General features: G+C 42.5%; 1 protein-coding gene across 7 annotated transcripts in view; it reads left to right on the forward strand.

Annotated features, from left to right (window-relative positions):
• The window catches only part of ELAPOR1 (endosome-lysosome associated apoptosis and autophagy regulator 1), a 110,396-nt gene that overhangs the window by 70,478 nt on the left and 25,124 nt on the right, over nt 1-14,794 (forward strand). For all 7 annotated transcript variants that reach the window (XM_072644226.1, XM_072644229.1, XM_072644224.1 and 4 more), the window contains 4 exons: nt 333-413; nt 2,118-2,223; nt 2,324-2,473; nt 8,723-8,811. In XM_072644226.1, coding sequence (XP_072500327.1) covers nt 333-413; nt 2,118-2,223; nt 2,324-2,473; nt 8,723-8,811 — 426 coding nt within the window. The remainder of the gene's footprint in view (nt 1-332; nt 414-2,117; nt 2,224-2,323; nt 2,474-8,722; nt 8,812-14,794) is intronic.

Consider the following 14,794-nt stretch of genomic DNA (forward strand, 5'->3'; position numbering starts at 1 on the left):
GGGTGGGAAAGAAAGCAGCGCCTGGGAAGTTTCTAAGTGTTTCTGCTTTGGGCTGATATACAATCATATATAAGTTACATTAGTGTTTTTTTATTTTAATGAGATTATAGTATTACTATAAGATCTTGAAGTCTCAGTGTTATAAGGAGCAAAGTGGTTTCCACTTCCCAATCAGAGCTGTTATTCTCAAGTAAATTGTAACTTGTTTCCTGTCAAAAAGACTACCTAAAAATCCATTAAGAGTTGTGAGCTAGTATGGTCATAGGTAAAAAATGAATGCACTCATTCTCTAGGGAACTTGAGCCCTGATTTCATACTTCCTTCTGTCTCAGGTTCAGAATGATCAGTGCCAACCTAACATAGAAGACTCTAGGTGGATGAAAACTACAGAAAAGGGGTGGGAATACCATAGTGTAAGTATGACACCAGCCTCCTTTCTGGGCACAACCAAGCAAAAACAAAAGCAAAAACCTTCCCTCCCATCTAGTCCTCCTCAGTAGTCTGCATCTCCATTCAAAAGTTACTGTAGTATTGGAGGATGATGGGTCTGACCTAATGAGGGGGAAAAATCATCTTCCCTTTCCTCTGAGACTGATGCACAAGGGCAGGACCCTCTCATCTATATGGGTTTGATCAGGGCATTGGGCAATTTCCCATCTCTAAATGCTGATTTTCCAGATACTAAGGATGGAGAGACACAGGTGGGAATGAAGGAATGGAAATCACTATCATGTTATCAACCCTGCTGGAGTCACCAAAAGGGGTGTCAATGGGGAGGATATGGGTGGAATTACAGTAAGCAAACTCACAAGAGCAATGGTGGTGACAGGAGACTGGTAGGAGAGGTGAATTGGGAACGAAGAACAAGATTTCATATCAGTGTCGTCCTGGGCGAGTTGCTTCTTCTGTCTAGGCTTCAGTTTTCATGTCTATATAAAATAGAAGTTTATATATAAAGTTAATATATAAAATAAGGGGGTTGAACAAGGTAACAGATAAGAATCCTCCCACCTCTAAATCCTTGGGTGAATGGGGGCAGGGGGAAGGTACTACGCAGATGTCCCCCAAGGCTCTGTTCTGGAACATCTTTTCTCTCTATCTTCACTTGTGACTTTTATCATCTCAACTCTCTGTATAGAGAATATTCAGCTCTAGTCTCTGTCTCTGTCTCTCTTCCTCTTCCTCTCCCTCTTCTTCTACCTCCCTTTCTCTCCAGATTCCCAGCTCCAGTCCCAATTAATTAAAAGTCAATTGGACATTTAAAACTGATATCCCATAGGCATCTCAAACTCAGCAGGGCCCAAACAGCATTCGCCATTGCCTGCCCTGTTTTCCAAATTTTCCTGTTTCTGTCAGAGGTGCCTTCTATCCCTCAGAACCTTAGCTGTTCTGAGTTTTGTCCTCTGCTGGACTTCAGTGAGTCTGGAGGACTTTGCTCTGCTCTGTCTCACTTCAGTCCAGTTACCAGCAAGTCAAGACGTCACCTGTAAGGTCACTGGTCGTCTTCAAGAACAGAGGAGAAACAACAGCCGGACAACACAGCTTCCAAAATGGTTTACCCAAAGTGCAGCTCTGACCATGTTATCCTCTTCTTCAGTAGATTCCAGGGGCTCACTATTAGCCCTCAGGTCAAATAAAAACTCTGATTGGCATTTGGAATTTTGCACAACATGACCGCCTTCAGCCTTTACTCCTCTCCCTCTAGGCACCCCACAGTCCTGCCAAAGTGGTGGTCTTACTGTTCTTGTCCCTGACTTCCTCATTTCCCATCTCCCTGCCTTTGCATGTGCTCTTTCTCCTCGCACACTTGTCCTTCAAGGTTACCTTGTATCTGGTTTGAAAGCATTTTTAATTTATGTGTCATTGTCCCCCTTGACAGAATGTAAGTTCTTTGAGGAAGAGGACTAGTTTCCTTTGTCATTGTATCCCCAGTGTCAGGCACATAGTGAGTGTTTAATAAATGCTTGTTAATTAAGTGATTGTTTGGTAGGCACTAGGGGTAGGAGAGAGGGGAGGAAAGACTGGTTTAAGGAGCTTGGAAGAGAAGTTGGTCAAGACACTAGAGGCAGGATCTTTGATGTGTTCTGGGGAGTGACTCCTTTTATTCATGTCTTCAGGTGGAGTTAAATCGTGGCAACAACGTTCTGTATTGGAGAACCACAGCCTTCTCGTTGTGGTCCAAAGTCCGTAAGCCTGTGCTGGTGAGGAACATCGCCATTACAGGTACAGAATTCGGGGTTCAGGTTCAAGCCTCCTGTTGACTTCCTGGCTCCAGGCCAGGTCAAGTCCAGCCACGGACCCAAACTGTGCTCTCTCTCCACAGGGGTTGCCTACACTTCAGAATGTTTCCCCTGTAAACCTGGCACCTACGCTGCTAATGAGGGCTCCTCTACCTGCAAGCTCTGTCCAGCAAACTCTTATTCCAATAAGGGAGAAACCTCTTGCCATGAGTGTGATTCGGACAAATACTCAGGTGATGTTTCTGAAGGTTAAGGGAGCTGAAGGTACCACCTGACCCAAGGACACATCATGGAGAGAAAGGGAAATGGCCATTCTCTTTAAATGGTGGCTCTCAAAGTCAACCTTCCCAGGCAGATCCTGGTAGTTCCCTACAATTCCAAACAGATGATATCTGGGCTGAGTTTTCTAAACTGAAAATTCCTTTTCAATGAGAGTGGCTATCATGATGCCCCGCTAATCTTCTCCAAACACAAAAACAGAACAGAATTCCCATTCTTATACTGTTTTGAAAGGAAAGGTAGTTCAGGTAGAAATGACTTCTTTCCATGACCTCCTAATAATTCTCCATCCCTTGAGAAATGTTGCCTGGAAGGGAGGAAATTGAGTTCTGCTCAGTGCAGCCAAGTGTTCAGGACAGTCCCTCAAATGTGAAGGGATGGGGGAAGAAAGGAGGAGGGGCAAGGAGAGAAGACCACGGACTGACGCAGAAGGGAGAAAACAGTTCTAATACCTGTTTGGGCCCAACCTCCACCATCTTCAGGACTAGACCTGAAATAAATTGATTGCTTTGGAAATGACTAGATTGAGCCCTCTCCCCCAATCTACTCATAGCAATTTGCTCATTTTTCTTCCTTACACAGCCAAATTCAGACCCAACAAATATACATCCAAAGATTTTTAGTCCCAGAAGCTGTCAAGCACCCTACCACATTCACCCACAAATCCATATTCACAAATAACCCATTAGAATGTTTGCTCAGTTAAGAATGGAAATTGACTTGCCTCACTCACTACTGATAAAATGAAATGTGTTTATTCATGATCAGAGGTCTTGCCAGCTTAGCCTAACTTTAGGCAGGAACAAGAATGTTTAGTTCTGGCAAGCAAATAGTTTTCTCTGTATGTCTAAATTCCTGTTTTTCCACTTGGATTTCTTATTCTGTTTCCTCCTGTGCCTCTATCAATGGCAGCCTTTGTTGTTCTCGGTTTTAGGCCCCCTCTCCAGCCCACCAATTGTGCAATAGTTTGAATGACAAGGCTCTGGCAAAATTGCCCAGGTCTGTTTTGATGATGTAAATTAGCTTACAGCCTTGGGTTTGTGGGTTAGTTTGAGAATCGGGATCTTAGGATTCTGTTCTTCTGACTCCGACTGAGAAGTCAGTGCTCAAATGTAAATCTTTTGAATAGGATATTGGGTCTTTTCAAATTCTGGATTATGGAGAATGTGGTTAGCACTTTAGTTTGGAGTGCATCATTGTTCATGTTAGTCCTTCGGTGCCGAAGACCATGCCATCAGAGAAATGATGACATGACTTGCACTTGACTTTGTTTTGAGTGAGGGAGGGCGGTGCAGGTCACCAGCCTCACTTCTCCTCCAGAGCTATCTGAATCCAGTGACCAGATACTCATCAGGATGACTGGAGATGACCCAGGATGAGGCAATTGGGGTAAATGACTTGCCGAAGGTCACACAGCTAGTGAGTGTCAAGTGTCTGAGATGATATTTGAACTCAGGTCCTCCTGACTCCTGCACTGGTACTCTATCCACTGTACCACCTGGCTGCCCAGAGTGCATCATAATGGACAGAAGGAGCAGAATGGGGAGAAGGGAAAGGGAATAAACATTTAAATAGCAGCTGCCAGGTGGCAGGTATTGGGCTAGGTGTTTTATAAATATTTCATTTGATTCTTAGAGCATCTCTGTGAGATAGGTTCTGTTATTATCCCCATTTTACAGTTGAGGAAACTGAGGCAGACAGAGCTTGAGTGTCTTGCCCAGAGTCACCTAGCTAGTAAGTGTCTGAGGTGGAATTTGAACTTAGGTCTTCCTTACTCCAGGGTGGGCTCTTGGATCTACTGAGCCTCCAGCTTCCTTAAAACATTAAGGTAATACAGTGACTGACTATGATGAGGACTGAAGGGGGTATGTGAGACCCCCACAAAGACCAGGGTACCAGGGGCAGGTCATCTGGAGAAAAATTCACAGACTCAAGCATTGTTGAAGTCAAGGTAAAGATTTATTACGCTTTTCAGCAGGCAAGAGTTCTTAGGGAACCTGCAACCTTAGAGGGGTACAGGGAAAGTTTTTATAGAATGTTCTATAGTATCACTTGGACCAAATATGCTAACTAGGTATTTTGGGGTGGGATTAGGGAGTGGTTAAGGAGTGGTCAGTTCTTAAAGGAACATGCACTTTTGGTAACCACTGCACAGGTATTTTACACAGAATTCATTGGGAAATAGCCCAAGCGGGGCTACCTGAAGGTGTGGTTTTAGGTCTGATTCGTCCCTAAGTCAAGCAAGCCATCGGGGCTGGCTCAGAAAAACCAGGTTGTTCTCATCAGTATCTTGTTAGACGAGATAAAAGTAAGAAGGAGTATAGGTATATCCAAGTCTAGGACACATATGATTGGTCAGTGAGTAGTAAATGTCATTATGACCCAGTTGCAGCCTGTTCTATAACTCTAGAACTCTCTAATGAGTTCTATAGGTGTAGCTGGCTACGATAGCAGGAAGGGAGATAATGGTTGTTGCTGGGGCAGGCTGTGTCCTTGGGCTGGGGAGAAACTGCCTGGGATAGTGTTTTGAGGCTAGGCAGAAATGTGATTTTTAAAGAGAAGTGTGATTTTTGAATTGGGGCCCAAGTACATGCAACCAAGCACCTCATCAACTACATTCAGAACTCAGTATGTAATTGAAAAAACACCGGGCTTGAAGCCAAAATACGTGGGCTCCAGGCCTGGCTCTTCCACTTACTTTGTTCTGTGGCCTTGGATGAGCCCCTTAACTTCTGAGCTTATTTCCTCATCTGGAGGTTGGACGAGAATGACCTTTGCGGTCACTTCCAACTGTAACATAAAATGATCCTGTAATTCTTTGATTGTAACTTTATGTTCATCTGGCTGTTTTCAACTGAGAAATGTTCTTTGAAACAAATAGAGTCCAGTTGGTCAAGGGCCTGCTTCATTATGAAACATTTCCTTATCCCCTCAGCTACAAGCTCCAAATTATCTTGTATCTACTTTGTGTTTATTTTCTGTGAGCCTGTATATGTATGTGTTGTCTCCCCCATAGAATGTAAGCATTTTGAAGGCGGGGAATGTTTCACTTTTGTCTTTGGACCCCCAGTACCTAGCATAATGCTTGTTTCATGGTAGGCTATTATTAAATCCTTACTGATTAATTGATAGAATGAAAACGACTTTTTTTTTTGTCTTTATGTCCCCAGTGCCCAGGAAAAAGTAGATGATAATAAGTGCTTGTGAAATTGAATTGTTGAAATACTGGCAGAGCTAAGGACTGCTGTAAACTGGGAGGTTCACACTTAGTTATTTCCTTGATTTTTATGGCATAGATCCACTTTATGGAGGCTAAAATGAGGCTTACAGGAGATCTGTCTTTTCCAAGGATGCTGAATCAGCATGGAGATTGAATAAATAACCAAAGGATACATCATCCCAGACCAGTGGCTGACCCAGTCTGGCCTTTCACGGAAGCAGAGGGTTTGTTGACCTGCCTTTTGGAATTTGAGGAGAGGGGATGCCAAAAGGTCATCTAACCAAACTATTCCCTTGACAAATGACTGAAATTCTACCATTAGTAGATTCATTACTTCGTATTTATCAGCACCCTGCAAATACCACAGAGATAGAGTTCCCTAACCTCTTAGGGCTAATGAGTTTGTTGACGTTTTTGGTGGGGTGGCATAGCTAGAGGCACCTTAAAAAAGGGAGGGGTTGTGAGAAAAGGAAGAAATGGTTCACCAGGACCAGCCCTGCTCAAATTATTGTCGCTTCCCTTACTAAACCCTGTATCCAGTTTCTCTCTTCTTTTTAAAAATTGGTGGCACCCCATTTATGTGACTCACTGAGACCTTCTAACCAGGAAAATTGAATGTGCCATGACATTTGGGTTAATTATTGATCCAACAAGACGGCTAGTCAGCAGGCCAACAGCTGCAGCATTTTTATGAAGCCAGGAGTTCGGCTGTCACACAGAGCAAATATTTGCCAAGCCCAAGAAACCCTCCTTGTCATACAGATGTTATTTTTCAGCAGGTAACCAGGTGGTTTGTTTGGTCCAGCACTTGAGAGAGGGAGAGAGAAAGAAAAAAAACAAAACCCTAACCCTCAAGGGTCCTGGGAAAGAGTTCATTTTCAAAATCTTCCCCAATCCTTTTTGAATCAAATCAGCCAAATTCAAGAGACTCCAGATCCATTAGCCTTGTTTCTTAAGAGGGCCTCTAGCTTGTTAATCTAGTTAATGAGCTGAGAAGGCACCAGCTGCTTCTCTGCCATTAATTCCACCCTGGGGGTGCTAATAAGACTGGAGCTTTGGAGTGCCGGGATGGATATCTGTTTTTTGAGGGAAGCTCCCAAAGCATGCAGTCAGCAGAGCTCCTGTCTTAACAGCTTTTGGTGATGATGGAGGAGGGGGAGGAGGAGCATTTGGGAAGCCACTTCTTGCCTGGGGGTGATGAGAGGGTGCTGTTTTGTTGTCTGCATTAAGCCAGCAAACAATCATTTATTAAGCAATTAGTATGTTCCAGGTACCGTACTAAGTACAGGGGACACAAAGAAAAAGGGAAAATAGCTCCTGTCCTCCAGGAGCTTAGATTCTAATGGGGGGAGACAATCCATCACGGTTTGCTAAGGGCGGGTCACTGGGCTAATTGCTAGAGATACTAATACAAACAAAAGACAGTCGCTGTCCTCAAGGAGCATATAATCCAATAAGGGAAGACTGCACACAGAGGGCAGCTGAAAAGCCTTTGAAGGGGTAGGTGGCTGGGGTGGGGAAGGTCCCCCACATAGTGGAAGAACTCACAGAGGCCCCGAAGTAGTACAGCCAGGTGAGAAATGAAATGTATGGGCTCAGCTCCTTAAATGGAGCTTTGGCTTCCATGGCTCTAGCCTCCTATCAGAGTGTCATTGATGAGGTGGACTCCAAAGCTGATGGAATCCTACAAGAAAGCATGTACATAAGTAGGTAGATATAAGATACATCCAGAATAGATGGAAGGTAGCCTTAGAAGGGGAAGCATTAGCAGCTGGGAGATCAAGGAAAATTTTCCTGCAAGAAAGAAGTCTTGAAGGAGGCCAAGGATTCTGTGAATTCGGCCAGGTAGACCGTGGATCTGTGTCATTGCTATAGTAAAAGCTTCTCATCATCATTACCAACATTTGTTAAATGCCTCTGCAGTGTCTGGGGTCTTGTACTAGGAAAGTTACACAGAAGCAGTCTATGCCTTCTAGGATCTAAAAACTGGAAGCAGATATGGATCTATATGAGCACCCAATACACGAGTTTAAAATATATGCTAGATGAAATTTTCAAGCCAAGTATCAAAAGCAATACAAGGGTGGTGGAAGTGAGAGATGGGAGAGTTTTAGTTTAAACTCTAGTAGAGTTGGAGGCTATCACCCCTCTTCTGATTAGTTTGGAAAGATTTCATAGAAGAAGGAAAAGAAATTCTTTGTTAATGGAATGGAGACTACTTGATGACTTGGGTGAGAGGGCACTCCTGACATGTGGTTGTAGCTTTGAGAGCTAGAACAGACCTTAAAGACGCTCTAGTCTAACCCTCTCATTTTACAGAAGCTCGGTGACTCAGTGTAGTATGTATGAGAAGAAGCCCATAGGTAGTAGTGAAACGATCATAGGAAGGGGACATAATTTTCTTTAACCATGGAGCAGGAGAAAGGTGCTGTGCCCAGGCAGAGATTACAAGGAGAGTGCTGCAAAGATCTGATAGGACAATAAGCCCATGTCTATTTGGAGCCAGTCCCTTGGCCAAGCTGATTCCATGACTGTCTTCACCACCACCCCATTCTCCATAAATCTTCAGTGATTGATAGTCATTCTGAGAATCCCACATCTATAGTTCAATGGGACCTTGGAGGTCAGTTAGCCCAATACTGTCATTATACGAATGGAGAAACAAATTTAGCAGATAAGTGACTTGCCTAGGTCACCTAGCCAGTAGCCACACATTTGGAATACCAATCCAGGTCTTGTGATTTCAAGCCCAGCCATCTTTCCACTTGATGTAATCAATGCTTTGCTACAAGCTAGTAATAAGAGAACCAGGTGCCATTTATCTGACCCTGCTTGGGGCCTTAGCAGGGAAGGGAGAAATGGAGAGGTGTGGGCTCTCAGCAGCACCTGTGTGGGTGAAATGTTTGCTCTCACAAAGCATTCAAGAAAGACTTCTGTATTCCTAATACACGCTATGGTATTTTCCTCTGCTTTTGATTTGTAGAACAAGGATCCTCTTCTTGCAAGCTGCGTCCAGCTTGCACCGACAAAGATTATTTCTACACACACACAGCCTGTGATGCCAATGGAGAGGTAGGTACAGTGATCACAAAGCTCATGTGTGTCTGTCAGAAGAAGCCAGCCCAGCTCCACAGGCCCCCAGTAAGAGGCCAGCAATGCTCAGCACTTCCTCAAGGGAATCTCTGGAAAGATCCCAGGACAGACAGGAAAGTTAAGTGAGGTGACAGATGTCTCAGTAAGTGGAGGGAGAAGGTCCTTTTGGGTCTCATCATTTTGGGGTGAGAGGCTAGTTTTGTTTGATCATTTTCATTGCTCATCAAATCCTGCTTTAAGAACCAAAGTCATTTAATATGCTTCAGAGTCACTTTATCATCTGCTTAGCTTCTCTCTGTAATACCTGGTTGACTGGCAATTGAGGCCTCTTCCTACCACTTACCTTTGGTGAAGTCCCTTGAACAAATTTCCTTATAGAGAAAACCTCATACCCTTGTGTATCAGCTGCTTTTTCAGTTTAGCAGAGGGATTTGGTTCCTCCTAGCTTAGATTCTGGGAGTATAAGGAGGGTGTGTGTGTCTGTGCCTATTCCAAAATCTGAAACTGCCCAAAAGGAAATGAATATCCTTCCTTTGCAGCTTGGATTGTCCTTCTTGTGGATCCCTGGGTTATAGATTTAGAGCCGGAAGGAACTCTAGAATCCACCTAATCCAATCCTCTCCTTGTACATTATTTGTAAACAGAGACCCAGAAAAATCGGAGCCCTGGTACTAAATGGCAGATCCAGGATTTGAACCCAGGTTCTTTGATTCCCAATTCAAGCACACTTTCCACTGCAGTCGTTATATAGAATCAGCTTCCAAGAACGTACAAGTGCCAGACTGAATCCAGCAGGCTCAGTTTTGACTAGTAGCTCTGATATTTACTGGCTCTGTGAAAATGGGCAGTTCCCATACTATCTCTGAGCATCAATTTCCTCATCTATAAAGTGGGGGTGACAATACCTGTAGTCCTAGTAAACTAGGGTTACTTGGAGGCCCAACGGAAGTAATACATACAAAGTGTTTTTGCAAATTTTAAATAGCTAGGTCTGTACACATTGTAATGATTTTAAGACTTCCCTATTCACCCATGACTGTAGGACTTTTTTCCCTTCTCAGAAGGCAAGAAAATCTGGGTTTGTAACTTGGCAGCCACACTCTCAAAATCTTAAACATAAGGATAAGTTGGGCAGAGATTCATAGAAATCTCATTTCACAAGTGAATTTTAATAGAATCAAAATGTCTGCAAAAGGTAACAACCTAACTATTACATTCTATCACCAATACAATGTTATAACTTCTTGACCTGCTCTTTAATTTTACAATGATTAATTTAAAAAGTATAAATTTCAACTCCAAAAGTGCTATAATAATATGTTTCACATATGAACTAAATTTGCTTTAGCCAAGAGAAAAATATTGTATTCCATTTGACTTTTTAAAAATTTTAAACACAAATGGAAATTCTAAGCAGTCACAGGAAAGGACAGAATTGAAGTACCTCAAATTTACTTTCTTTGTCTTTAAAATACCTGTTGGAGTAAGCACAGGACAATTTGCAAAAGGCCGCTAGTGGGAAAGGTACCAAAAAATACCATCTGTAGAAGTTATTAACTGGAAGGAGTTTCTGATCACCGAAACAGGAAATCACTGGGCTATCTCTTCATGTGGAATCTACTATTTAAATGTAAGAATATGTAGGACCCAAGGGTTTGGAGACAAACTGTTTTGAATCGAGTCCAAACACTTTGAACACTTATGAACTTAGTCTGGAATGTAGGTTTCTGACAGTGTTTCAGGGCCAACTTCCATCCTACAGAAATTGCTTAAAAACAAAAATTTTTTAGGGAGAGGAGTAGTTTATTGTTGACATTGTTTAGAATCGTTGGCACGTGATAGTAATAAAAAGCAGACTGTTTATCAGTTTTATTGTTGGTTTAAAATTATCTGCAGATAATTTTACCCCTAATTTTGTGCAACCAGGGCACACAGCTCCCACTGTCCACCCTTTGGTATGCCAGAGTCACCAGATCCCCTGGTCACTGGGAACCAGTCCTGTTTGTCTTCCACCACAGAAAACCCAAGGCTAAAATCTAGTGCAGAGAATCAAGATTTGAAAAATTAAGGAGCCTGATTATTAACACATCAGTCAATAAGTAATTAATGGATTAATCAGAGTATTAATATATCAAGTGCTTACTATGTGGCAGGCGCTTGTACTAAGTACTATGGATATAAAGAAAGGCAAAGACAATCCCTAACCTCAAGGAAGTCCCCTAATAAAAGTGCCTTGTGGATTCTGGATGCCTAGTCCCTCATAACTCAGGCCCTCCCTGGGACCGTCATTTGACATGGATTCTATTCTCACAAGTTTCAGTGGGTCAACGGCCTGGGTTATTCCTCCAGGAATGCAGATGACAGCCCCCTCATGTCATCTCACCCTCTGATTAGCCCTTCTAGAAATCTAAGTGGTTGCTAAGGGATGGAAGGGTGCTATCCACTAATTCCATACCAGGATGCTATTGATCTGTTTGCCTCTGTTTGCAGATTGTTTTTTTAAGGAGACATCCTGAAGGGGGGGATCCCCTGTTGTAGAAGGGGTGCCATTATAGATTAATACATAAAGTATGATCCTGGCAATCTGAGCTTCTAGTTGCATTTCACAGTAAATGTGATTTGATTCAGAGTGAGTGCCAACATTCACCAGCATCGTTAACATAAGGTTTCTGTCATTTTTTTTCCAAAAGCGATAATGCATAATTTATTTAGTATAGTGAATAGAACTGACAGATATTATTCATCCATTACTTCTATGTGGATGCTTTGATTAAAATCATAGATATTTTCAATCACAGATAGCATCAATTCAAATTGAAATGAAAAAAAAATGTTGAGCTTTCTTCCCCCACACTTGCCTCATGCCTGAGCTTTGAAAATTCTGAAGAGACACATTTGGCTGTAGCACCACAGTCTGATATCTCTGCTTCACAACTTCCCCGTCTATGCACCATGGCCTCATTTAAGTCACTTTTTTAAAGTGTTCCTCTCATGATCACAGTCTTGATTTCAGAAGACTGGTAGTCAAACGTGCTGTTTTCCTCTTGGTGGAAAGGTCATGGATGACAGGTGCATGAGGTATAGGTTGTCAGACATGGCCAATTTGTTGCTCTGTTTTGTTTAATTACATGTTTTTGTTGCAAGGGAGGATTCTGGGGAAAGGGGAGGGTGGACAGGGAGGGCATTGGGAATCAGAATGTAAGTTTGTTGTAAGGAGGGATTTCATTCTTTGTAATGATATACCCAGCACCTCATGAATACAGTAAGTGCTTAGTAAATGTTTGTTGATTAATTGGAAAAATGATAGGTTATTTGAGGGTCTTTGTGGTTCCCAGAAAAAAGTCACTATTCCCTTTCGCCTTCAACCTGCTTGCTGAGAGAAATGGCACCAATATGATGTGCCCCTGAGCTCCTATCTCCAGCTTCCCCACTTCAGTTCTCACCCCTGCTCCCATTACAAAGTATTCAAAAGTCTGCCCTAACACTTTTGGAACACCTTGTAAAAAAAAATATTGCTTTCTTAAGTTACAGGAAAAAGTTATTATCAATTGTTTGTGAAAGTGGTAGCTTCACATTGAGCTTTAAAAGATGGCTAATTAAAAGAGGGAGGGGTTCTGGGTATGGGGAATGGCCTGAGCTAGCAGCCTAGAGGTGTGAGAACCCAGTGCTATTTAGGGATATGAAATTATCTACTTTTGCTAGAGCATAGTGTGTGTTGTGAAAAAGACCAACAAGAGACAAGTCTGCAAAGGTTGGAAAGGTGGGTAGGTGCCAAGTTGGTAGAGAGCCTTGGATACCAGCCAAAGAAGTTTCTAAATTATGTGGCAGGTAATAGGAAGTCAGTGAAGATTTGGGCGCATGATCACATCTTTGTAAAATAGTCAGTAAACATTTATTAAGTGCCTACTATGTGCCAGGCACCATGCTTAGTGCTTTGTGTTTTTCAGTCCTGTCCAACTCTTTGTGGACCCCATTTGGGGTTTTCTTAGCAAAGATACTGGAGTGCTTTGCTATTTCCTCCTCCAGCTCATTTTACAGAGGAACTGAGGCAAGCAGGGTTAAGGAACATACCCAGGATCACACAGCTGGTAAGTTTCTAAGGCTAGATTTAAATTTGAGAAGATGAGTCTTCCTGACTTCAGGTCTGGCATTGTATCCACTTCGCCTCCCAGCTGCCCTACATATACAATTTAATGGGAGAGGACAACACACAAAGGAAAACTTAAAACGCTGTGGGGTGTGAGTGCAATCAGGGAGTACCAGCTCATGGAGTCAAAACTAAGCAGAGCTGCTAATAGAAAATGAAATTACCTGGGAAGCTCTGAGCTGTATAGGGAAGATTTGGGGAGGAATTTATTGCTCCACCCTCCAGCCGTCCAATCAGAGAGGAGAGGCAACTGAAGGTGTTGGGTATCAAAGCTGACTCAACCTTCATGATGATGAGATATGAAGTGATAAGCCTGTTCTGGGGAAAGCAGGATGTTCATGGTGTTGAAACCAGAGCAACTGATGGAAAAATAAGAAAGATTTTTCTGGCAGTTGTAGGAAAGGTAGATTGAAGTAGGGAGAGAGTGGAAATAGATTGATATGGGAAGAAAACAGAAGCAAGGAAACATTTTGGCTTTTTATTGCACTAATTCAGGTATTTACAAGACATTTTTGTCCCAGAGTCCCACCAGCCCTTCAAACTCAGCATATCCAAAACAGAACTTATCTTTTCCCCCCAAATGTCTCCTCCTCTTGACTTCCATATTTCTATCAATGGCAGCACCAATCACCTAATTACTCATAATTGAAACCTTAATATTTTCTTTTTGATACTTTGCCCTTCACCTTCCTCATCCAGTCTTCTACCAAGTCCTATTAATTCTATTACTATCAGAGGCAGCTAGGTGGTGTAATGGATAGAGCACCAGTGCAGGAGTCAGGAGGACCTGAGTTCAAATCTCACCTCAGACACTTGACACTCACTAGCTGTGTGACCTTGGGCAAGTCACTTAACCCCAATTGCCTCATCCTGGGTTATCTCAAGTCATCCTGATGAATATCTGCTCACTGGATTCAGATGGCTCTGGAGGGGAAGTGAGACTGGTGACCTGCATAGCCCTCCCTCACTCAAAACAAAGTTAAGTGCAAGTCATATCATCTCTGTCAGATATCTCTTATGCACCCACTCCTTTCTGTTCCTTCTATTTCCATTTTTAACACAGGCTATCATTATTGCCTGCCTGGATTGTTCCAGTTTCCTTATTAGAATGTCTAACTTCTGTCTTTTCTTATACCAAAACTGTCTTTTACCCGCTGCCAACTAATTACCTTATGCACAAATCTGGCCATATTTCTCTGCTCAGATCCTTCAGTGGTTCCCTATTGACTATCAAATAAAGGTAAGATTCCTTAACCTGGATTTCAAAGCCTTCCACAATTTAGTGCCTTCTTCCCTTCCTGTCTTTATTTCATACTATATCCCTTGGCTTAGGCTATAATTCAGCCAAACTGCCCTATTACTGACTATTCCAAACATTCCCATTTCTCCATTTCCATGCTTTTGTTCATGCCATTCCTTGTGCCAAAAAATATCCTTGCATACTTCAAGACCCAGCTCAAACACCACCTTCTCTAAGGAAGTCTTCTCTGGTGCTCCCAGTCAGGAATGATCTTTCTTTTCCCTAACCTTACTCATCACTTTTTATTTCTTATACCCTTATTGTATTCTTTTTCCTCAAAAGCATCCATGATTTTTTTTGTGTGTGAATATTTTTCCCACAGACACAGATTACCAAAGGAGATCCTCCCTTAGTAGATAGAATTGCTGTGGTCAAAAGTATCCAACCCCTGTGGCTAACCTGTAGATAAGAGAAGCTTCTCCTAACTTATCTTGGCTGGACCTCATGAAACAGACATACATGGTCTATCATGGGCCCATGCTCAGAGTTATGTAATACCTGCTAAAGTTTGTTCT

This window comes from Notamacropus eugenii, chromosome 2, assembly GCF_028372415.1.
Source record: "Notamacropus eugenii isolate mMacEug1 chromosome 2, mMacEug1.pri_v2, whole genome shotgun sequence".
Taxonomy (NCBI): domain Eukaryota; kingdom Metazoa; phylum Chordata; class Mammalia; order Diprotodontia; family Macropodidae; genus Notamacropus; species Notamacropus eugenii.